We start from the raw sequence: 25,041 nt of genomic DNA, 5'->3' as shown, positions 1-25,041 counted from the left end.
GTCACATTGGTACCCTCTGCTACACTGTAAAGCTGACTATCTTACCAGGGAGGTGCATAAACAAGGTAAGCGGGTAAAGAGAGCATCAGTGGTCTTTCATATGCTCTAGCACAGGACTCCATATCTTGGAGAACTTCAGGGGATTACCAGAGAGTTCGTATCTCAGTCTTTCCACATGCAGAATGCTTATGAGTTCCCTCTGCCAAGTCTCAAACTTGGGAGCTAAATCGGACTTCCACAGTGTCAGGATACATCTCTTAGCAATCATCATACCATGAGTCAAAGCAGTACGTATGTTACAATCCAGGGTTTTCAGAGTATTGGAGTGTCCTAACAAAGCAGTTACAGTGTCAGGTGTTACAATTATGTTGAAGGCAGAAGAAAACCATTGGAAAATGAGAGACCAAAAGTTGTGTAATTTCGGGCAGGTCCAGAAAAGATGTGCAAGAGAACCTTCTGCTGCATTACATCTATTACACAGTGGAGAGAGATTAGGGAAAATTTTGTTCAGTGTGTCAGTGTCCTTAACCCAAACTGGAAGTTGGTTCCATTGTAATGGTTCCTGATAGCAGAAGACCCATCCTCCAAATCTACATTTGGATCCTAGGAACTACGACTGACGCCATAAGTCCACTCCCATCTTCCCCGAAAACCTCACAACCATCTCACATCCCCGTCATCATAAGCAACAGACCTGTACATACCCACTGTCCCAGTACACCTACCCGCTCTTCCCGTCCTAACCTGATTCATGTCAACATCCTAAACAAGAACTCTCAGTCCACCAGCCCACATGCAACCCTGAACATGGCACTTTTTATCGTTCGCTCTCTGTCCAACAAGTCTTTTATCATTAACGACCTGATTTTAGATAGCAATTTAGACTGTTTGTTTTTAACTGAAACATGGCTCAGCACTGATGCACCAGCTGTTCTCACTGAGGCTTCCCCACCAAATTATAGTTTTTTATTATCTAACAGAACTGGGAGAAGAGGTGGTGGAACTGCAACAATTATTTCAAACTTCATAATAACTAAGGACATTTCTTTCGCAAAGTACTCATCATTTGAACACTATGCCTTTGTTTTTAGTAGTCCTCCGATTTTATGTATTACTATTTACAGACCACCTAAGCGCCCTCCCTCTTTTATCAGTGAATTCTCTGAACTTTTATCGATTTTACACTCCACTTAAAATAAGGTTTTAATAACTGGTGATTTTAACATACACATGGATGACAATTCAGATCCCACCACGACTGAATTTTTAAATCTTTTGAACTGTATGTATTTTAGGCAGCACGTCACACAGCCCACTCACAACAGAGGACACGCCCTGGACTTGGTAATAACATATGGCCTGTCCACTGGTGTGTCCTCTGTTGTCGACCTGGCTGTATCAGACCATTATTGTGTGTTTTTTAATATCACCAGTTTTACCCAACAGGAGGCCCCGGTGAGAACAGTGAGGAAGCGCTATCTTACTCCTGAAGTGGCTGCATTTTATTGAAATTTTACATAATAACCCTACTGACATCTTACCTGCACTCTGTGATTTAATAGTTGATAATTTTAAGAGTAAACTGAGGTCAGCTTTAGACTCAGTAGCTCCACTCCACACTAAAACACTCACAACCAAACCCACATCCCCATGGATGAACACTGACGTCAAAAATTTGAAAAGAAATTGCAGGAGTGCAGAGAGGAAATGGAGGTAGACAAAACTAACAGTACACTTTGAAATACTCCGGAACAAACTCCAAATTTACATAAAGCAGTAAGACAGGCAAGAATTTCCCATTTCTCCCAACTCATCACAGATAAAAAGAATGACCATAAATTCCTCTTCTCCACAATGGCTCATTTAACCAATACTGATTTTAAGAAATCCTCCATGGCACCAACAAATGATCTATGTGAGGACTTTGCAGACCACGTCAGAGGTAAAATCGATGGCATCAGATCCACTCTTTTAGAACAAAACAGTGTTGCTTTTAACAGACCTGAACCATCACTTTTATCTGAGGAGATACTGGAGCATTTTGTCCTGGTTGATGCAGAAATGCTCGGTCGAGTTTTCTCCCGACTTAACCCAACAACCTGCCTTTTAGACCCAATTCCCACGTCCCTCTTAAAACAATTTTATTTATTCTTTGAGTTTGAACTTTTAAATGTTGCAAATTGCTCTCTTCAGACAGGTGTCTTCCCTGCTGCCTTCAAAACGGCAGTAGTGAGGCCCCTTCTGAAGAAGAGCAACTTGGATCCCGAGATGCTTAATAACTACCGACCTGTATCCAACCTACCCTTTTTAAGTAAAATTATAGAAAAACTGGTTTTTATCCAGTTAAATTATTTTTTAAACAGAAACAATATTTTAGAACAATGTCAATCTGGTTTTAGGATGAACCACAGTACCGAGACAGCCCTCGTGAAGATTGTTAATGATCTCAGGTGTAACATGGACTCAAGGAAACTATCAGTCCTGGTGCTACTGGATCTTAGCGCTGCCTTCGATACAGTAGACCACCACATCTTGTTAAATAGACTGAAAAACCTGGTGGGCCTCTCTGGTACTGTTCTTAACTGGTTTTATTCCTACCTCACAGATCGGCGCTTTCTTGTAAGTCTGGATACATGTTCCTCAAGAACCCATGAAAGTAAGTGGGGGGTGCCCCAAGGTTCAATTATAGGTCCAATACTTTTTAACCGTCCAGGCCGGGATGGTCTCTGTGGGCCCCCCCCCCCCTTGTAGCTGCGGGCTATGAGACCTCCTGGCGTGGACGGCTCCCTGTTACCGTTTCCTCACCTGGATCCTCTGTGCCGAGCCATGTCTACACCGTGTGTCTGTGTGTGTGTCTGTGTGTATAACCTAGGTCAATTGTAGTGTGCTTTTGTCTGTGGGGAGGGGGGGAGGGGGAGGGGGGCAGGGCATTAATAAGTTTTATGTTTATTTGTTTTATGTTAAGCACTTTGTGTTGCATTATTTGTATGAGAAGTGCTATATAAATAAAGTTTGATTTGATTTGATTAATCTCTACATGCTTCCACTTGGGGACGTCATCTGGAGACACGGCATCAGCTTCCACAGCTGTACATCGCTGTGTTTCCTGATGACACAGGGCCTATTGATTCCCTTTAATACTGTATTTTAGATATCAAGTCATGGATGGCAGAAAACTTCTTACAATTCAACCAGGACAAACCTCACTGAAACCCTCACAGTGCATGAGAAACCTGGGTGACCTTTTCAACTCTGAGCTTAATTTTATTCCACACATCAGAAACACCACAAAGTTTGGTTTTTACCATCTTAAGAATATAGCCAGAGTCCGCCCATTTCTCTCTCTGGCCAGCACAGAGGTGCTAATGCATGCTTTTATTTCTAGCAGGTTAGATTACTGTAACACCCTGCTTTCTGGTCTTCCGAAAAAGACTATGTCACAGCTCCAACTGCTGCAGAATTCAGCATCACGCGTGCTGACGAAGACCAGAAGGCGGGCTCACATTACACCAGTTTTAGAATCGCTGCATTGGCTCCCTGTACGCTTCAGGATCGATTTTAAGGTTCTTTTACTTGTTTTTAAGTGTATTAAAAGGCCTCGGCCCTTCTTATCTCTCAGACCTGCTTTTACCATATCGGCCCTCGCGGACCCTGAGATCCTCTGGTACTGGTCTTTTATGAAGCTCCTGAAGTACGCGGACGACACCACAGTCATCGGCCTGATCCGGGAGGGTGACGAGTCCGTGTACAGACAGGAGGTGGAACAGTTGGTCCACTGGTGCAGTCAGACCGGGTTCACCTCCCACCTGGAGCTGAACCCGCTCAAGACTGTGGAGATGACAGTGGACTTCAGAAACCCCCCTCACCATCCTATATAATATAATTTGTACTTCCTGTGTCAGCCCTGTGTCTGCCACAGGAACTGCTGGTCACATTCTACTCTGCCATCATCCAGTCCGTCCTCTGCACGTCCATCACTGTCTGGTTTGGATCAGCCACCAAACTGGACAGGCCCAGACTGAAACGGACAATTAGGTCTGCAGAGAGGATAGGTGGGACTAACCTCCCATCTATCGACGACCTGTACTGGTCCAGGACCAGGAAATGGGCAGGTAGCATCTCTGCAGACTCCTCACACCCGCTCTGTAGCCAAAACCTCCAGACACAGAGACAGTTTCTTCCCCCAAGCTGTTGCTCTGATGAAGTCCCACAACTAACAGTCTCAGAGAAACCAATCACGTGCAACAATAATAGCAATAGCAACTGCTGACAATATCAATTACAATATCAGTTACATGCTGTAACAAGCACCTTTGGTAATAATCATGTCTGCCTCACTCTGCTGCACCTCTCACTTTTTGTATTTTTTGTATAATTTTTTGTATAATTTGTTTTGTATAATTGTATATAGGTTATTTTATTCAGCGCTGTCATTTTTTCTCTACCTCAAACTGCTGCACCTTGTGTGTTTATTTGTATATATGTCAACAAATACCACATTTGTTTATTTGTTTATTTACTGGCTAAAGAGCGAAATTACTGGAGTCAAATTCCTTGTTGGACAATGTGCAAACCTGGCCAATAAAGATGATTCTGATTCTGATTCTGATTATCTGTTCCCAAAGTTAGAACCAAAACCTTTGGTGAAGCTTCATTTCACTTTTATGGCCCACGCCTGTGGAACAGCCTGTCCGAGGGCCTCAGGGCCGCAAAGTCTGTTGATGCTTTTAAAGGTCGGCTCAAGATTCACCTTTTTAAATTAGCTTTTAACTGAGTCTCCTTTTACTTGTTTAGCACTACTTACTAATTTTTTCCTTTATGTCATTTTATTCCTCTTAAGTTCCTCTTAAAGCTTTCATTAATTACTTATTTATTTCCTTACTTATTTATTTTTTAATGTTGCTTCTACTGCCTTAGTGCCCATAAGTTATCTTTTATATTAACATTCATTCATGCTGTTTTTAGTATGTTTTACACTCCTTTTAGTTCTCAGCTCCAGTGTTCTCCTCATGGGGGCCCTCCACGCCGGGAGCTTGGTCTGCCTACAGGTGACTGTCCTGGCCTGGATAGTTGGGGGTCCTGCTCCAGGGCCGTGGTGTGGGCCCCTCTCTGTCTGGGTCGGCGGGGTTTCTGCGGCGGCGTCCCCTGTAGTCGTGGGCTTAGACGGCTCTCGGTGTGGATGGCTCCCATAGGATGGTGTTTCCTCACCTGGTCTATCAGTGCTCAGCCATACTCCATTTTTATCACAAGGGTGGGGGTGCCGGGTGTGTATGCATTTATATAGTATGATGTGTGTATGTGTGTGTATGTCGTATGAATAAGGGTACGGGGAGTGGGGGGGTCAAGGGAGATTGTTTTTTTTATGTATTCATGTAAAGCACTTTGTGTTGCACTCCAGCTGCATGAAAAGTGCTATATAAATAAATAAAGTTTAAGTTTAAGTTTTACGAGTAAACCTGCACTCTGAGAACAGAGAGCTCTGTTAGGAACATAAGGAACTATCAGGTCTTGGAGATAACCTGGAGTTTGGACGTTTAGGACTTTATACACAAGTAACAGAACTTTAAATTGGATTCTGAGTTTTAAAACCCCGTGAAGTGAGAAAAAATAAATTTTGTGTCCTGAAGATGCCCTGGGTTCCCAAAACACAGCTTTAGTTTTAGTCAGCCATTGCACCTGCTGTTTATCATAGCAAATGCCTGTTTTTCTGTGAGAAAGAGCCTGGTTCGCACGGGATTTTGGTCCCGTGGAAGCCGAAACTTAGTTTGAGAGCTTGCGGACGGGGGGGCGAATAGGCCTTTCCCGCCCCCTCCGCAAGGTGCTGAGGGAAAGGTATAAAGACCCGGTGGCCGGAAGCAGATTCAGAGTCTGCCGTGGGTTCTTGCAAAACGCCCGGCGCGGGTTTTTTCTCCTTGGCTTATTCAAAACCGGACTGCCGGGCTCTCCAGTCACGTGTCGAGGTAAGATAGGCCTTAAAAACCCTTGTGCTTGTCTGTGATGATTGCAACTGTGATGATTGCTGCTGTTTTGCGGGGGATAACTTGGCCCATCATCCTAGCAAACGAGTAATCTTGTGTGTACTGTTGATTTGCGGGGGGTGACTAGGTATCCTATAGCAAACAAGTGATTGCTCTGCGGCTTTGTGGGGGGTGACTAGGCCCGTCATCCTAGCAAACGAGTAATCTTGTGTGTACTGCTGATTTGCGGGGGGTAATCCGACACGTTATCCTAGCAAACGGGTAGTTTTGTGGATGTCTTCTATGTAAATGCTTGCTTCTTGCTAATAAATGTATTCATATCTTATAGCAAAGAAGAGGTGTGTGTGTGATTCATTTTGGTACAGCCGACCACTCCTAGAACCTAATTGAGATTTCTCCCAAAACACCCCGTTTTACAAACCTGACTAATATGCCGTTTAAACCAAAAACAATACAACAAAATAACTCCAACGTTTCGCACCGTTGTACTGGAGTCCATCACAACACCATCTAATCACTTCCTAATGTGTTTGAGACCAAAAATGATAATCTATGTTTTATCTGAATTAAGTGGAGCAAACTTTGAAGAAATATAAATGTATATGTCAGAATGATTGATGAGTATTAAAATACTTTGTGCCACCATGATTTCACGGCTTGTAGATCCAGCTTCATCGGCAGTAGGCTGAGTCTGGCTTTATTGGGGACTCACATGATTGTCAAGGACTTCAAGGATTCATTTGTTAAATTAATTTGGTTTTGAGTATTGCATGGTCTGATCTTGGGGTAAATCTGTTGGGTAAACTATCATGAACATTTTCCATTTGTGGATTAACTTTTTGACTATGAACATTGAAGTCCAGATACCGGTACTTGAAAATTATTTTTAATCCTTTATAGCTTCTCCAAGACCGTTGCTGAAGTATTTCCTAGTTGGTATTGTGTTTAAACACACCTGACTGCTCAGACCAGTAAAATGACAAAACATCTGCTGTTATAGATTTCTAAAAAGCCCCTGATGATCAGTTCATCAATGAATATGATTAGCAGCACCTGACTGCAATTTTTAGATCCTGTGAATATCATCCATTTCTGATGTGATAAATAAATAGCTCTCCTTTTGCGGAAAATCTCATATTTACTGGTCTAAATGGAGAAATGGAAAACCATATTTTGTTTGGTTTATTGGTGATTTCAAGTCGAGAAAAATACTACGATATTTACAGACGATCCTTCGCTTTTGCTGTTACTAGGCTATCTCCTGAATTCAGAGTTTCAATTAGGAGACTATGATTGGGACTAACCTCCCATCTATCGATGACCTGTACCGGTCCAGGACCAGGAAATGGGCAGGTTGAATCTCTGCAGACCCCTCACACCCAGGACACAGTCTGATTGAACTCCTCCCCTCTGGACGGCGCTACAGAGCTATGTACGCTAAAACCTACAGACACAGAGACAGTTCTTCCCCTAAGCTGTTGCTCTGATGAACTCTCATCACTCATAGAGGCTCAGAGTAATCAACCACTGTGCAATAATAATAATAATAATAATAATAATAATAATAATAATAATAATAATAATAATAATAATAATAATAATAATAATAATAATAATAATAATAATAATAATGATAATAATAATAATAAACCACAATCATATGCTGTAACAATACACCTTTCAATAACCATGTCTACCTCATATGTATATATGTTAATAAGAGCTGTCATTTGTCTATTTACTGTACAGTGAGCGAAATAACCGGGGTCAAATTCCCTGTGTTGTTTGACCTGACTTGGCCAATAAACCTGATTCTGATTCTATTTCTGTCGGTAGTTGTATTTTTCTATGTCGCCCCCCAGTGGCAACAGCGTGCACCTGCAGCGTCGCTGCTCCTCTACCAGTTCTGCTCTCCGCCGCTGGGGGGCGACAGCGAGTGGCCACACCGGAAAAGCCTCCTCTCTTCCGGTCTCCGCCGCACAACAACAAAGATGTCGGAGGGAGAGAAACGTTCAGACGCGGGGAAACTGGAGTTGTATCTTTTATTGTCCTTTATAACCTTTATCGTTCTTTGTTATTAACAGTCCAGCTTTCCTTTGACGTGAGCTGAGATTCACCACAGAGGTCCAAGTCTTCCCTGAACTCCCCCAAACTAAACTACATGGTTGTCATGGTAATAATGATGGACCTCAGCTCTTTGATGTTGCTGCAGTTTATTTAATGTTTTTTCAAGCCAACGTGACAGATTGACTCCAACTCTAAAAAAAGAAGATCAACATTGTTATTTCTATTTAAGCAGATGTGTCAAAAGTATTCACATTCATTACTCAGGTAGAAGTATAGATACTAGAGTTTAAAAATACTCCTGTAGAAGTTGAAGTATCAACTCAAGTTTTTTACTCAAGTAAAAGTATAAAAGTACTGGTTTCAAAACTACTTAAAGTATAAAAGTAAAAGTAATGTTAGGGGGAAAAAATCCATTGAAAATGAATGCATCTTAGTATAATGCAAATATATTAAAGAACCATGTGTACTATTGAGCATTAACATGTGTTTCAGAGAGCAGGAGATATGATGACTAGTTGCCTATAAGTATTGTAATGGTGCAAAAAGTCAAACTTCAGAGGCATGTTATCTTTTATCCTAACCTTTATTGGAATGTACATCCAAGTTTAGTTGCAGGAATCTGAGGGAACGGATGTAAGAACAAAACTGGACAAGAACATCTGAAACAACCACAACCAAATTCACTCTATCCGGATGGAGCAATTTAACTGGATAGTTTTTTTTAAAGGCCGAAATGAAATAGAGTAACGAGGCTGTTTTTAAAATGTAAGGAGTAAAAAGTACAGATAATTGCGTGAAAATGTAAGGAGTAAAAGTAAAAACTCGTCTGAAAAATAATTACTCCAGTGAAGTATAGATAACCAAAATTTCTACTTAAGTAAAGTTACGAAGTATTTGTACTTCGTTACTCGACACCTCTGTATTTAAGGGGTTATCATTTTTGTTATAGTATTTTTCAGAAAGATATATTATATGATACATTTTAATGTGACCCCCCCCCCCCATTACCACAAGATTATTAAATTAATAATATAAGATAAAATACAATACTATATACAACGGACTCCGATACACTGCCGACCTATCCAGGGTGTACACCTGCCTGTAAATAGCTGGGAGAGGCTCCAGCAGACCCCCGTGACCCTGCACAGGATAAAGCTGATGTAGATAATGGATGGATGGATATACGAGGGGAGCTGGTATTTATATACAAACATACAGTATGAATTATGGATGGAAGGTTGTGCAGATTTGCAAATTAATAATATCTAACTATCAATAGGACATACACATATACATATACCTATATTCATATATAAATATACATAAATGTCTACACATAGTGATGACAATGGAGGTAAAGTGACCATGTGACTTATGGCACCAAGATGCGTTATAAAGTCTAACTGCTTGTCGGGATGAAGGGGCTGTGAAAGCACTCCTTCCTGCTTCCTGAGTGTTTTTTAGTTTAAAAAATTATTGGATTTTAAAACACCTTTTACAGGATCAAAGTAATAGTCAAATGAATGAATCTGAAATTCTTCACAATACTCGCTTTATTTCCTTGACAGACCATCGTTGAAAAAGTTGCTGCAAGCATTTGGTTTAGACCTGTGTTAAAGTTACACGTTGATGCAGTTTGTGTGCGTGTCCCAAACGTACTCTTCGCTCTGTGTCGTAATGATCCAAACAAGATTCTCTGGAAACGCCCCAACTTTTGTGAAATCTGGCCTGTAGGGGGCACTGCAGCCATTCCTTGAATTTTGATTAATGTTTTTAAATGGCTGCTTTTTCATTTCATTTCATTTATTCCATTCATGGTATATCTTCTTAACAATGTTGTACAAAATTCCAACAAGTACACATTATCACCATGAAAGAAAAGGAGCAGGAAGAAGAAAACCTATGATACCTGCCCCTCTCTGTTAATACAATTACATTGACTTGCTGAACACCAATCTATCTATACATATATAAACAAGAAAACAAACAAAAATACAACTCTTCTATCTATTTTTTTCCTCTTTCTCCTTCTTCTTTTTTGTAGGCACTTATCTTTTCTTTTTTAAACATTTTCTTAAGCTGACACAAACTTGTGCAACTTTTCAGTTCCTTGCTTTGTCTATGCCATAATTTTACACCTGTAACAGAAATACACATTTGTTTTATAACAGCCAATCAAAATTCAGAGATCAATATTTACAAACAGGATCGACCAAAGGTGATAAAACTTCAAAATCTTGTTCACGATGGTGTGGACAGAATGAACCAGCTGTCCAGCGGCGCTAGCTTTAACCTGCCTTGGAGGTCCTGATGGATTGCCGTGGCGTTTGTTTCCTGCGGCAGGAGCGCCAGAGGAAAAACTTCATCTGCAGGAAATGAAAGCTGTTGGTGTTTTAGTGATAGACAGCAGATGCCCAGTAGGCGTCTTCCTTGACTGTCCTGCAGCTCTCTGGACGTCCCGTTCCCATCGTCCCGTCAGGCTGCTATCGCCCTGCGGTCGCTGTCGCCGGACAAAGAGCCAAGAAAGTGCGGAGTCAACAAGAATCTGAGCGTGAGCGGCGCCATGATGTCTGCGTGAGTTTCGGTTTCCGGACTAAAAAGTTTAATTAACTGGAAAAACTTGACCTTGGAGTTTCTCAAACTAACAGTTAGTGAACTCGGCTGGATTAGAAATATCGCAAAACCTGGCACCAAATTTAGCTGCAAAAGTTAATAAACTTTAATTACTTGGTTTGAGACATGATATTTTATTGACTGAAAAAAAAAAGTTCTCAAACTTTGGTCAAAAACTTTTAAAGAAAAAAATGTGAACTTTGTTGAAAAGAAAAACAAAGTTTGCAAACGTATGATCATGTGACCGTTTATCGTCCTAGGAGGTGGAGTGCTGACGAAGCTCGGATCCTGCGCGTCTCCGTCAACTCATTTCTGGACCACCTCAAGCTTGTCCTGGAGACCATGGAGATGTTTGGGCCCCCTGTTCCTCTCTGATGATGTCTCTGGACTGCAGTGGCTGACATCCCCAGATAGAAGCAGAAAGTGGAGGGAACGCGGAGGAACTCAACAGGCGTTCAAAAGTTCTGTCACATTTCACCTTCTTGTTTACTGTCTGAACGTCTTATGATTCTCAAAGCTTGTTTTTCATAAAGTTTAAAAACTCACCTTAATGTTTTCACTTCAAAATAAATTGCGATTTTTCACACTCCCACAAAAGTTTGCCAGTCTCATCTTAGAGTTATTATGTGCATGCCAGTGGCAAACACACAACACTCAGGTCTGTTGTTATTCCAGGTTTAGACTTCCAGTTTCACGCTTGATAAATGGATTGACCTGTAAAGCTCAGCTGGCCGGCCCGCTGGGTTAGTTTGTTGGTCCGGTTTTCTTCTGAGTCCCACACTGATTCTCTTTATTCACCTTAGTTCATCGACAAGTACATACTATAAAACATTAAACTCACTTGTTTTACAGTATGTCACAATACTGGTAATAAAATAAGCGACTACCCACTGCGTGTTAACACTCACAGAGCTGTTCTATAGCTTGCAGCTGTTAGCTAGGTGGCTACAACCATGTTGTAACGTTGGCACAGTAACGTTAATGCCACTGTTGGATGTTTAAAAGCAAAGTAAGATGGCCTGATGTTCACGTGATGTCAGTTAACTTTGTACCTCAAAGAAAGTAATATTACATTTTCTAAGAAATTCTCTCATTATTATGGTATTAAGCAAAAGGAAATAATTTTGGTAATCCTGACTGACTTGAAACAGGTCTTTTTCCAGTGTATCTAAACTTCTGGTTTCAACTGTACATGTCTTCACAATTGCAGATGATCAGTTCATCAATTCAATTCAATTCAACTTAATGTATATACCTCTCTATTTGTGTGTGTGACTGTGTGATTAAGTTTATGAACTGTCCCCCAGATGTATTCCTCAGCCATAGTCCTTGATAGCGATGGAGTGATATCAACCGGCATTGGTAGAGCATTGGTATTGAACTTATCAATATGACTCTGTCCTTCACAGGATAAGTAAAATGGATCACTGCAAAAACCCCAAATCTTAACAAGAATTTTTGTCTTATTTCTAGTTAAAATGTCTCATTTTAGTAAATAAATCTCAATACACTTAAAACAAGACTCATCACTGGAAAAAAACAACCATTTTCACCTGTTTCAAGTAGATTTTCACTTAAAATAAGTAGAAAAAATCTACCAGTGGAACAAGATTTTTTCGCTTGTAATGAAAAGATAAATCATGTCCCACTGGCAGATTTTTCTACTTATTTAAAGTGAAAATTTACTTGAAACAGGTGAAAATTGTCAAATAAGTTATTTTTCTGGTGATGACTCTAAATGTTGAAATGGCAGTAAAACAACATTCATTGATGGAATTACATAATGGATGGAAAGGGGGGATGGCAGTTTTACAGGGGGCATCTCAGGAAGAAAACTGATTTAAGGGACTTTGACGAGGTTTGATCATTGGTGCCAGGCGTTTTTCAGCACAACCATGTAGGTTCACAGAGAATGATGCAAAAAAAGCAGCAGCAGTGTTCTGGCTGAAAATACCTGGTTGATGTCACAGGTCAGAGGAGGATGAACAGACCATCTCTGAACACACAGCAAGTCCAACCTGGAACCACACCAGGTTCCGTTCCTGTCAGCGAACAGGAGACTGAGGCCGTCTTTTACAAGGACTCATAAAACCTGGACAACTGAAGATAAAAACGTTGCCTTGTCTGATGTATCTGGATTTCAGCTGTGACATTCAGATGTCTGCAGCAGAACCAACAGCATGGGTTCACCCTGCCTTGTACCAGTGGTTGAGGGTGGTGGTGGTGTAACAGTGTGGAGGACATGTGGCGACTGAGCATCATTTTAACAGCACATTGTTTTCAAGTCAGAAGATCATCTATAACACGGAGTGTCAAAGTAGTTCTGAAGGCAAAAGCGGTCCCACCAGTGCATCTGGTGATGTGGTCTGAAACAGGGCTGCTACATACAAGCATGACTGGATTTGTGCAGCTAATGCTGGGTTCAGGTGGCAGCGTCGACGCATCCGTCTCCAGACTCAATGTGGGGTGGCCAGTCAGGTTGTGTCTACGCAGCTGGAGTCTAAAGTATGATGCCGTACATGGAAGCAGACCCAGAGAAAGCAGGTTGTTATGTTAATATTTATTGCAAAAGCATTACTGGGTAAACTACCTCTGTACATATCCAATTTATTAAAATATTACTCTAGTAGCTATAACACTAGATCGGCCTTTTCCTTTTATGCACCGCAAGCTTGGAATGAGCTACAACACATACTCAACTTGAAATATTTACCTTCTCTTAACATGTTCAAACATATGTTAAAATCATTCTTCACAGAACAATGTCATTGTTTTTAAGTGTCATTATTTGTCATGAATTCTTTTTAGCTTTCTGATCCTTGTATGTTTTATGTTTGTTTGTTTCTTGTTTTAATATGTTTTTATTTTTTTGTAAAGTTACTTGTCCTTGTATGTATTTTCTTTTATATGAAACTGAATTTATTTTTCTGCTGCCATCTTGACCAGGACTCCCTGGCAGAAGAGATATTGTATCTCAATGGGACTTTCCTGGATAAATAAAGGATAAATGAAAAAAAAAGATCAAACACTGCAGGGTGATGGGTTTGGCAGCAGGGGTCGGCAGATCGCCCACAGAAACAGACGATCCCCTGATGACGGCATCGAGCGGAAGTGCCAGACACGACGCTGCTGTGTGAATCCAGCGTCAGACTGACGCCAAAGACCTCCTTCAATAATTACAATGATTCCAGTTCTTTACAGAACACATTTTAATAGTAGTTTGACTGAAATATGTCCCCCCTTGTGAACCAGACTAACCGCAGCTCTACTCCTATCCAATCTGGAGACAAACGTCCTTCAGAAGACAATGTTCAGTCCGTACACATCTGAGCGTTCCTGACTATGTCAGGTCATTTACGGCCTCCTCCTCTTCCTCGCCATTCCGCTGACTTTGTCAAAAGTCATCGTCGTCACAGATATCCAGGTACACGTCAAAGGCTTCCCGATTGCAGTTTCCGTCAGGGGTGAACACGTACTTGTGGAAGGTCCCGTCCACACAGATGGCTGTAATAGAACCGACAGAATGAAACCAAAGACGTAAACGTGGGACTTTGTACTGAAGAGACAAATGAAACAAACCACACCATATATATATATATGTATATATATATATATATATATATATATATATATATATATATATATATATGTACGTATAATGTATTGTGATTGTGTGGTTGTTTTTTATCCATTGCTGATACTTGTGTTGATGTTTGTGACATGTATGTTCTTGAGTCAGGTGAGTGGTTCCAGGGGAAACAGGTGGCTTTTGACTCTGGCTGTTTAATTCAATTCAATTCAATTTTATTTATATAGCGTCTAATACAACAGAGTTGTCTCTAGACGCTTTACAGAGACCCATACCCAGAACATGACCCCCGAGCAGTTATTACATAAACAATGGCAGGTAAAAACTCCCCTAGTGGGAGAAAAACCTTAAGCCAAACAGTGGCAAGGAAAAACTCCCCTTTAGGAGGGAAGAAACCTTGAGCAGGACCAGGCTCATCAGGGGGGACCCTCCTGCCGAGGGGCCAGACTGGTGGGTCAGGAACGGCAGCAGCACAGCAGGCAGGTGGAAGCAGCAACGGGATGACCGGGGGTGGGGACCGCAGGCCGGCACACAGCTCCCGAAGCTCCGGCCCAATCAGCAAGTCCCAGGTTGGGGTGCAGGGTCAGGAAAAGACTTGTGCTCCGTAATGCAAGCTACAAGCCACCCATGGCCACCTGCAGGACAAAAGAGAGAAAAGGGAGGAGAAGGGGGGGGCAGCAACGGGATGACCAGGGGTGGGGACCGCAGGCCAGCACGCAGCTCCCGAAGCTCCGGCCCAATCAGCAAGTCCCAGGTTGGGGTGCAGGGTCGGGGAAAGACTTGTGCTCCGTAATGCAAGCTACAAGCCACCCACGGCCACCTGCAGGTTCCGGTGTCCGGCAAAGGATGCTGCAACATGGACAAAAGAGAGAAAAGGGAGGAGAAGGGGGGGGCCAGCACAAGAAACCACAGGAGCGACTCTGACACACTAAAGTTTACACTACCTAGAGATTTACCAACACCAGCTAGAGGTTTACTAAACACTAACTATAGGCTTTACTAAACAGAAAGGTTTTAAGTTTAGTTTTAAAGGTGGAGGTGGTGTCAGCCCCCTTAACCCAGATTGGAAGTTGGTTCCATAGTAGTGGCGCCTGATAGCAGAACGCCCGCCCTCCAAATCTACATTTAGATACTCTAGGAACTACAAGTAAACCTGCACTCTGAGAACGGAGAGCTCTGACAGGAACATAAGGCACTATCAGGTCTTGCAAATAATGCGGAGCTAAGCCGTTTTGGGCTTTATACGCAAGTAATACAATTTTAAATTGGATTCTGAATTTTACGGGTAACCAATGGAGCGACGCTAACACTGGAGAGACGTGGTCTCTCCTGCTAATTCCTGTCAGTACTCGTGCTGCTGCATTTTGGATCAGCTGGAGCCTATTCAGCAAATTACTTGGACATCCTGCTAACAACACATTACAGTAATCTAGTCTAGAAGATACAAACGCATGAACTAGTTTTTCTGCATCACTCTGTGAGAGGATTTTCCTAATCTTTGCAATATTACGGAGATGGAAAAAGGCTATTTTACAAACCTGATTGACATATGGTTTAAACGACAAATCCTGATCGAAAATAACACCAAGATTTCTCACAGTTGCACTGGAAGCCATCGCAACACCATCTAATCCCTTCCTAAGATGCTCTGGACCAAGAATGATAACCTCTGTTTTATCTGAATTTAGAAGCAGGAAATTTCTGGACATCCAGTCCTTGATGTCCCTAAGACATGCCTGAAGTTTAACTAACGGTTCTGTTTCATCCGGCTTCATAGACAAATAGAGCTGCGTATCATCAGCATAACAATGAAAGTGTATGCCGTGATTCTGGATTATACTTCCCAACGGCTGCATGTATAAACTGAACAAGATTGGCCCTAGCACTGAACCCTGCGGAACACCATAACAGACCCTTGACTGTTCTGAAGAAACCTCATGTACATGAACAAACTGGAACCTGTCAGATAGGTATGATTTAAACCAACATAGAGCTGTCCCTTTAATCCCAACAACATGCTCTAACCTGTGCAGTAAAATGCCATGATCTATAGTGTCAAAAGCAGCACTGAGGTCCAGTAGAACCAGTATGGACACTAATCCCTTATCTGAGGCCATAAGGAGGTCATTCGTGACTCGAACAAGTGCTGTCTCTGTGCTATGATGCATTCTGAACCCTGACTTACTCACCAATGACTGAGTTGACATTCTTGGACGTGTTCTTTCCAAAAGCGCAGATGCAGGCACACTCGGCGGGAACCGTGAAGCTGGCCAGAGACCACTGACTGTCAACGTACTGACCAATGACAGGCCCCACCTTCCCCACACGCGCCAGCCTGCAGGAGGAAGAGCAAAGGTCAGTCCTTCAGAACTGTCGCAGCGGGAAAGAAGACGTGTCCAGCAGGGTGTACGCTTACGCTGAGCGGCGGTTCAGTTTAGTATCTTTCAGAGCAAAGATGTGGACGGTGCCTTTGTCGCTGGATGCACACAGGAAGGACGAGTCGTGGCTGAAGTTGATGCTGAAAGAAGAAACAAAAAACAGGACATGGAGGTCACCACCATGGTTGTGATAGGAGTCCTCCTACAGCAGAACTGGTCCTTGTGTTCAATAGTGTCCTGCCCCATCCTTAAAGTTAGAGGCCAGCAGTAAACTAGCTGGACTAAAACATACCTCAAAGCTCTATTTGCTACAGGAATGATCCTTATCCATAGTGATCAATCACCACAACAGAATTATTTTGCTTTGATTGTGACTCAGGCCCCGTTTACACATAGCCGGGTATTTACAAAAACGGATATTTCCCCCTCTACGTTTTGAAATATTCCATTGTTTACACAAGATTGTTTTCAAAATCTCTTTGTGTACACGAACCCGCATAAATATGCTGTTAAGGTGCTATGAGCAGCCAAACCTGCAGGGGGCAGTGTAACGAGAAGCGTAAAGTCATGCTAGCCAATCAGAGTCCTGGAAAAAAACGTCAACAAATGACACGTGTGAAGCCTGAATAATATGGTTCCGCGTTAAATCGACGGCGTAGCCTACGTACGGTGCGCGTCGCCGCGTACCCTACGCCGTAGACTCTGCGTTGGTGTAACGCGGAACCATAAATCAGCCTGGACTGCCAGTTACTTCCAAGACGGAACGAGAGTTTTTCGTTTGGAGTGACAGAGAAGTGGAGTTACTTTAAGTGTGACTTTAGAATTTAAAACAGGTAAAATAAAAGAAAATATTGACGGTGGCCAAACTAATTGTAAACACAGGTTGCACACATGACGCTGGTGACGTTTCTGTTACATGATGTGACGTTCTGAAGACTAAATCTCCGTTTTCTCTGTTTAGACGCAAACGTGAAAACTGAGTTTTTGAAAATCTCCACTTTGGCCGGAGTTTTCAGAAATTATCGTTTTTGGTGACTTTGAGCTCCGTTTTCGTGTAAACGAACGGCCAAAACGCATGAAAACGCCTCCGTTTTTGCTCCGTGTAAACGGGGCCTCAAACTCTGGGTCTGATCGTTCATACAGGTGTTGGAACACTTGGCCCCTCCTGCAAATTTAGGGCTTACAGGAGGATGAACACATGTTGCTCGTTTGGGCAGAGCCTGCCACCAGGCACTCACGGACACGCCACTCCCCCAGGCCTGGTTCCAGGATGGGCTCCTGGAAACCCACGTCTGGGTGAGGGACCTGATAGTCTTTGCTTTTTTACATCCGTAAGTCATGTGATATAAAATTAATGCAGGTGGATGAGAAGATGTAGACAGGAACTGCTACTTCACAAAATGTGACTGAGGATTCAATCTCAAACTGATTTCTCTAAGACCATAAATGCAATAAAACAAAGATCCAGTATATTGAGGTCCAAAGCTTTGTGGCGTATTTAAGATTTGAATTTAAGAATTGAATTAAGATTGAATTTTTCTGGTAAATTACAGAATGAGCTGCACAGCTCCACAGAGGGCTGGTCTTTTATTGGTTTCAGCCAAACAGATTATTTCCAGTGAGGATTTTATTCATTGTTAGTTGAGAAATTGGTAAAAACCATCAGATGAATCAGAGTACACTGCTGCAGACTGAGTTAGTTGTCTTGATCTGGTCATGCAAATTAATCAGAAATATAGGAATATTGTACAGAAATGGGAAAAGAAGTAGAAATTTGATAAATACTGATAACTAGAATCGCTGCGATAGCTACAGCATGGGATGATGCTGAAAATAAGGGGATGGATATCCGCAAGTATTTATGCCATCACTCAGTACCAGTTCATTTTTATGAAACATGTCCTCTTTGTTGCTGTACACAGGAAGCTGAGCAATACTGTCATTTGTCTGGTTTTAAGAATCAGAACCAGAAAGAAAAAAATGCACTGAAACATCTGTAGTACAGCTAGTATGTATGGAGTAGGAATGGGCGATATTTGACCGTTCACGATAAACCGTCAAAATTCCCCACGGTAAGAATTTGTTATCTCACGGTAAAAATGATAAATTGAGGAAAGAAAGAAAGAAACAAAGAAAGAAAGAAAGAAATGAGCCTGAAAGAAAGAAAGAAAGAGAGAAAGAAAGAAATGAGCCTGAAAGAAAGAAAGAAAGAAAGAAAGAAAGAAAGAAAGAAAGAAAGAAAGAAAGAAAGAAAGAAAGAAAGAAAGAAAGAAATGAGCCTGAAAGAAAGAAAGAAAGAATGGAGCAAGAAAGAAAGAAAGAAATGAGCAAAAAAGAAAGAAAGAAAGAAATGAGCCTGAAAGAAAGAAAGAAAGAAAGAAATGAGCCTGAAAGAAAGAAAGAAAGAAAGAAATGAGCCTGAAAGAAAGAAAGAAAGAAAGAAAGAGAGAAAGAAAGAAAGAGAGAAAGAAAGAAAGAAATGAGCAAGAAAGAAAGAAAGAAAGAAAGAAAGAAAGAAAGAAAGAAAGAAAGAAAGAAAGAAAGAAAGAAAGAAAGAAAGAAAGAAAGAAAGAAAGAAAGATAAATTCCCGTTGATGATGTTTTTGTATTGGTATTTTTTTTATCGTTATCAGGATAAATGCCAGAAATTATCGTGATAAATCTTTTAGTCCATACCGCCCATCCCTAGTATGGAGTATGTTAGGAGTATAGTAATCTCATGGTTGATGTTGGTAGGAGCTTGGTAGGAGTCTGGTAGTGGTGTAGTAGGAGTATAGTAGGAGTATTGAATGTTTGGTGCATTCCACTGGTCCCCTTTAAATACAAAGGACTGAACTGGACTGTTCTACTGGACTAGACTGGACTAAAGTGAATGGGACTGTTCTACTGAACTGGATTTGACTGTTCTACTGGACTGAACTGGACTGGATATTTCTACTGGACTGAACTAGAGTGAAGTGAAATGGACTGTTTTACTGGACTGAACCGTATGCCTTCCATGGGCATATGTTGTGAATTGGAGACTAGATATTTGCGGGAGTCCCTGTTCTTGGGAGCGTACCAGTAAAGGGTTGCTGGGTCAGTCCCTCGGCGCAGCTCCACCAGTTTGTCTCTGGTTGTGGTGTCGAACAGCCGGATGAGGGTTCCTTTGCGGGATGCTGACGCTGCAACACTGCCGGCTTGGTTCAGCGCCACGCAGGCAATCTCGCTCTGGTGAGCATTGATGGTGAACGGGGCAGACGACGTGCCGGGCTTGGTGTTCGACAGGTCCTGAGGAAACTGGCACTTTAATATGGAATTTTATATCTGGTTTGAACTGGTTTACGAAGCTTGTTACTTACAACCAGCTGCAGGCTGCCACATTTATGACCTGGAAAGACCAGGAGCTGTTTCTCCAGACTGGGACACAGATCACACAGACCTGAAAGACAAATCCTGGACTTAAAACCAGAATAATGTCATGGAAGAAAAAGACCTGCAGAGGAAGATGGAGTGGTCACCTTTAGGGTTATCTCTGGTGTCAAATTCAAACAGTTTAATGGGGTTGTCTGGAAAACTGTACACATAGATCCTGTTCTTCAGGACAACGATGATCCTGCACAAAAAAACGCTCATTAATATTAAGGAGGGGATTTAGTGAAGAACTGGACCAAACCGAATAGAGGACTCACTTGTCATGCCTCATGCGCACCGCCAGGACGGATTTGGTGAAGGTAAATTCCAGAACCAGCTTGTCTTTGGGGTCTCGGGACTCTCTAGCATCATCCCAGACCAGAACTGAAACACCACATAGGGCAAGTTTTAGAAATGACCATCATCTGCAAAAGTCTGAAGCCCCTCTCTGCCAACGCTCTCACGACTGCTTCTGCAGCAACAAGCCAAAGCAAAAAGGAAACTGTTCTAAGATAGAAATAAGCTGAAGAAAAACAAGCTGGATCCCTTCAATCCAACTCACCTGATATTTCTGAGAATTTAGGGTTGACTCCGCCTCCAACGACGGCGAGCAGGTTGGAGCGATGCAACATGGAGCAGAGCGCTACACTGCCCACCTGCTCATGGTCTGGAAACACAGAAACCCCACCCATTTAGATGCAGATTCACCACCGCGGGGTCCTCTCCACTGACCTCCAGGTTAAAATGTTAAACTTTACAGTAAAAATAAACGTTTTGACAGTCTGGTACAAAAACGGTTTTGGTCTTTGTATTTACAATTCACATCCATGACGACTGTACGCTGGGATTTCTTTGTGCTACATCAGGTACGTTTATATAAAGTGATAAATTCTTTTGTAATATGATGCTTCTGATCAGTCATCATCATGCGATGAAGCTTAGTGAAGCCAGCAGCAGCTTGTATTGACGCAGCATCATCTAAGCGCACTGCTCCTTTCTAATTTTGCCACTAAACATTTGAAACATTTGCTGGCATCTCCACAGCTCCTCCGGTGTGGATCAGCTGAAGTAGCTGGAAGCAACTGCTAACTTTGATTGAAATAAGGTGGGCGTGTTCTGGTCGTCTTCAGGATCTGTTGGTTTTGCTCATTTATAACATGGCACCATGGCGTATGAAGGAAACTTGAAAAGTGCTCCTCAAAAATATGTGGAGGAAGTGATACCTCTCTGTCCACTCAGTGTACATTATATGGTAACATGCAGTGAGTGGACTCACCCAGATGGCCTTTCTCCATCAGTGGCTCCACGTTGTAGATCCGGACCCCTGTCTCCATGGAGCAGCAGAAGCAGCCTGGCCATGATGAGAAACCAGACACAGGTTGGAGTTTTGGATGTTAATGGACAGGAGCCACTCCGGTGTTCACCACAGACACAATGAAGGTCCATATGAGACCTCAGACCAACAACATGCATCTATTTTTATTTGTGTCTATTTATTTAACAAAAAGAACATCGAGACACAAAACTGCATCTGAACAAACCAGCAGACCACTGGAACAATGTCCTCTGGATACATGAGACCAAAGTGGAGATGTTTGGTCTTCATGTCCAGAACCATGTTTGGAGGAAACCAGCGGAAAACACCTCAGACTCAGAGAGGATGAGACAAACTAACAGGAGGATGATTCAAACTAACAAGAGGATGATTCAAACTAACAAGAGGATGATTCAAACTAACAAGAGGATGAGACAAACTAACAAGAGGATGATTCAAACTAACAAGAGGATGATTCAAACTAACAAGAGGATGATTCAAACTAACAAGAGGATGAGACAAACTAACAAGAGGATGATTCAAACTAACAAGAGGATGAGACAAACTAACAAGAGGATGAGACAAATTAACAACAGGGTGAGACAAACTAACAAGAGGATGAGACAAATTAACAACAGGGTGAGACAAACTAACAAGAGGATGATTCAAACTAACAAGAGGATGAGACAAACTAACAAGAGGATGAGACAAACTAACAAGAGGATGAGACAAACTAACAAGAGGATGAAACAAACTAACAAGAGGATGAGACAAACTAACAAGAGGATGATTTAAACTAACAAGAGGATGAGACAAACTAACAAGAGGATGATTTAAACTAACAAGAGGATGATTCAAACTAACAAGAGGATGAGACAAACTAACAAGAGGATGAGACAAACTAACAGGAGGATGAGACAGGCTAAAATGCTAATAAAAGGATGGGTAGGCTAACATGTCAATAGAGGGATGACCCCTATAGTCCATGGGCCAGACCAGATATCAGTACCACTCAAGGTGACCAAACTTACTTATGATTTTTGAAAAGATCCATGTCTGTAGATGATATTTTGGTAAGATAACCCTTCCTGAGTGGCAGCTGGATCATAGTTTCAGCTCATGAAGTTAAAACCCCCTTCAGGTTAATTGATGATTCTAAATTGGGTATATTATACATTTCCTGAATCCTTATGGTCCTGTGAGTATTCCAGTTTTTGTATTTTGTGTCTCTGTTGTTCCTAGATGACACAGGGCTAAAAGATAGTATATCATTTAGGCGAAGATTGTGTAAATATGTGTTATTTATAGTTTAAAGAGCTGCAGTGAACTCTATGTTGGTCAGAAAGATTCACATCTTAGCTTGAATTAATGCGTAAAAGGTCCCCTTTAAAATGATACCAAACACAATATTGTGAAACATTGACAGATATCCTGTACATGAGTCTAAACCAGGATATTAGGAATATTATATATATTAGGAATATTAGGAAACTCCGTAAACTTCAAGTCCACCAATCAGTTCTGACAGCATTTTATAAGTGTTTTATTGAATCAGTTTTAACCTTCAACATAACAGCTTGGTTCGGATCCTTATCTAATATTCACCGTAATCCATTAAATAAAATTATTACATTGAGCAGCAAAATAATTGGACAGAAGCAGGAATCACTGATGGGCATCTATAACAGAAGGACTAAACGAAAGGGACAACAAATATCCTCAGACATCACACACTCACTCTACAGTCAGTATAAGCTCCTCCCTTCAGGTCACAGATACAGATCACTACAATTCAGGACAAACAGAGCCATGTCAAGCTTCGTGCCCTCATCAATCAGACTCATAAACAGCTGATCTTACCTATTCCTTTTTGTACCCGCTTTTATACATATTTTTTAAAAATCATTGTATTTATCGCGCACTTAACGGGGGACTTATATTTTTTATCTCTTTTTCTCTCTTATTTTATCTATGCTATGGTTTTACAGCATCTAAGTCCAGCAGTATTTGTGATTGCCCAATGTATGTTGCTTTATATTGATTGTTTGGTTTGTTTCTGTACTGTCCTGTTGCATATGTTAACTGTACACGCACTGATGCTGATGCTTTTCCACAAATGAAGTTCCTAACGGATAAATAAAGTTATTTATTATTATTATTATTATATGCACCAGCATCTAAAATGTAATTTTCTGAAGGGGGTTTTAACTTCATGAGCTGATAACTATGATACAGCTGCCACTCAGGAAGGGTTATCATACCAAAATATCATCTACAGACATGGATCTTTTAAAAAATTATAAGCAAGTTTAGTCACCTTGAGTGGCAAGTGAAATGTTGGGCTCTGGCCCGTGGACTATATTGTAACGCTGACAGATTAGAGCAGGTGAACATGTACCCACTCTGGTCCTGGTTGAACTGCAGGCTGTTGACTCCTCTCTGCTGAGACATCCTGCTAAAGTCCCCTGACCCGCTTCAGCTGAACTGCAGTCCGGACGGGACGAGCTGCAACAGAGGCCACAGACACGGTGTTTACACATTCACATTGAAACGGAAACGATTAAATAGAAACATTGACGTCTGAAAAGCATCAGCTCCGCCGCTGATAAGTGAGCGTTACCGCCAGCAAAAAAAGACAAGCAGCCTGTTTTTTCTTTCATTTCTATCAGTCATTTTGTAATATAAAGCCCCACCATTAAGACGCAAGTCCGAAAAAAAGGAAAACTTGAAACCCCGGACGAATGGAGACAACGACAGCGACGACGACAAAAACAACAACAAACTGTTCAGGTTTGTTTTTGTGGCTCGACTACCTACGTCACGGTCACGTGGTTCCGGGTTACTTCCGCTTCTTTACAGTTTTTTCTGCGATGAACGTAATATAGAAGATTTATAACTTTTTAGTTTCACTACTACTACTAATCATATTACTACCAACAATGATAATAATAATAACATTAACTGAAAAAAATAAGAATTTATTTGCTGAAAATTATTATTCTTTAATTAGTTAGTTAATATTTATTTCGGTCAATCACAAAAAATCAACAAACAAGGTAACACAGGTTTTTCCCTGGTCAACATTGTGATTATTTTGACCGAAAAGGTCTGGGCTTGAAGCATAAAGCTTATCTTGCCCACCTTTTAACAGAATAGAATATACAAGAAGAACAAATTAAGTATCATAAGTCTACACAAAATATTAATAATGGTAATAATAATAATAATAATAATAATAATAATAACAATAATGACGATGATGATAATAATAATAGTAATAGCAATAGCAATAATAATGATAATAGTGATAGCTCTGAAAACAGAAAGTGAAAAGATGCTAAGGAAACCGACAAAACCAGTATCTGAGTCCAGTATTGAGTCCTCAAACAACCCTGGTGTTAGTTCTCTTCGTCCATGATCCTGGTTGTCTTTGACAGCATGGTAGAGCAGAAAAAGCTGTTTGTTGTTGTTTTAAATCAGCCTTGAGTATTGAAAAGACTTCTATTAGTGTATGTGACCTGCAACGTGTTTAAGAAAATGAATAGAAATTGTACACATAGTGAAGAAGATTCTGGATTTAGATAAGATAAGATAGTCCTTTATTACTCCCTCAATGGGGAAACTCACGTGTTAGCAGCAGTACACTTAACATACACACACACACACGCATGCGGGGAAGGGGGTAAAAAAGTAAAAGATATATAT

At 41.3% G+C, this 25,041-nt stretch overlaps 2 protein-coding genes across 3 annotated transcripts; one reads left to right on the top strand and one right to left on the bottom strand.

Annotated features, from left to right (window-relative positions):
- The first annotated feature begins 7,935 nt into the window (after positions 1 to 7,935).
- On the top strand, positions 7,936 to 11,258 carry LOC133454634 (EKC/KEOPS complex subunit Lage3). Its single transcript, XM_061733356.1, has 3 exons — positions 7,936 to 8,013; positions 10,494 to 10,622; positions 10,922 to 11,258. The coding sequence occupies exons 1-3, from the start codon at positions 7,970 to 7,972 to the stop codon at positions 11,034 to 11,036; spliced, it is 288 nt and encodes a 95-aa protein (XP_061589340.1). The 5' UTR covers positions 7,936 to 7,969; the 3' UTR covers positions 11,037 to 11,258.
- Positions 11,259 to 13,852: 2,594 nt separating this feature from the next.
- On the bottom strand, positions 13,853 to 24,159 carry wdr45 (WD repeat domain 45). Of its 2 annotated transcripts, none has more exons than XM_061734073.1 (11): positions 24,030 to 24,159; positions 23,739 to 23,841; positions 21,298 to 21,372; positions 20,584 to 20,688; positions 20,300 to 20,405; positions 20,129 to 20,223; positions 19,970 to 20,049; positions 19,690 to 19,898; positions 16,667 to 16,768; positions 16,440 to 16,585; positions 13,853 to 14,165 (listed from the first exon to the last, which is right to left on the bottom strand). In XM_061734073.1, the coding sequence occupies exons 2-11, from the start codon at positions 23,785 to 23,787 to the stop codon at positions 14,056 to 14,058; spliced, it is 1,077 nt and encodes a 358-aa protein (XP_061590057.1). In that variant the 5' UTR covers positions 23,788 to 23,841; positions 24,030 to 24,159; the 3' UTR covers positions 13,853 to 14,055. The 2 variants fall into 2 exon arrangements, with proteins under 2 accessions (XP_061590057.1, XP_061590058.1); XM_061734074.1 differs by lacking the exon at positions 13,853 to 14,165 and adding an exon at positions 14,235 to 15,099.
- Positions 24,160 to 25,041: the final 882 nt, after the last annotated feature.

This window comes from Cololabis saira, chromosome 11 (genome assembly GCF_033807715.1).
Source record: "Cololabis saira isolate AMF1-May2022 chromosome 11, fColSai1.1, whole genome shotgun sequence".
Classification (NCBI taxonomy): Eukaryota; Metazoa; Chordata; class Actinopteri; order Beloniformes; family Belonidae; genus Cololabis; species Cololabis saira.
Note: the sequence above shows the minus strand (reverse complement) of the source record. Positions and strands in the feature narration are given on the sequence as shown.

What these genes read in the sequence shown, in the direction of transcription:
- LOC133454634 (XM_061733356.1), top strand. Translation starts at nt 7,970, where the DNA reads ATGTCGGAGGGAGAGAAACGTTCAGACGCGGGGAAACTGGAGTT. An exon ending in GACGCGGGGAAACTGGAGTT is followed by an intron (nt 8,014 to 10,493) that starts GTATCTTTTATT and finishes ACTGTCCTGCAG; the next exon opens with CTCTCTGGACGTCCCGTTCC. An exon ending in AGCGGCGCCATGATGTCTGC is followed by an intron (nt 10,623 to 10,921) that starts GTGAGTTTCGGT and finishes TTATCGTCCTAG; the next exon opens with GAGGTGGAGTGCTGACGAAG.
- wdr45 (XM_061734073.1), bottom strand. Translation starts at nt 23,787, where the DNA reads ATGTCTCAGCAGAGAGGAGTCAACAGCCTGCAGTTCAACCAGGACCAG. An exon ending in GATGGAGAAAGGCCATCTGG is followed by an intron (nt 20,689 to 21,297) that starts GTGAGTCCACTC and finishes CTGTGTTTCCAG; the next exon opens with ACCATGAGCAGGTGGGCAGT. An exon ending in GACCCAGCAACCCTTTACTG is followed by an intron (nt 16,769 to 19,689) that starts GTACGCTCCCAA and finishes TTCTTCTTTCAG; the next exon opens with CATCAACTTCAGCCACGACT.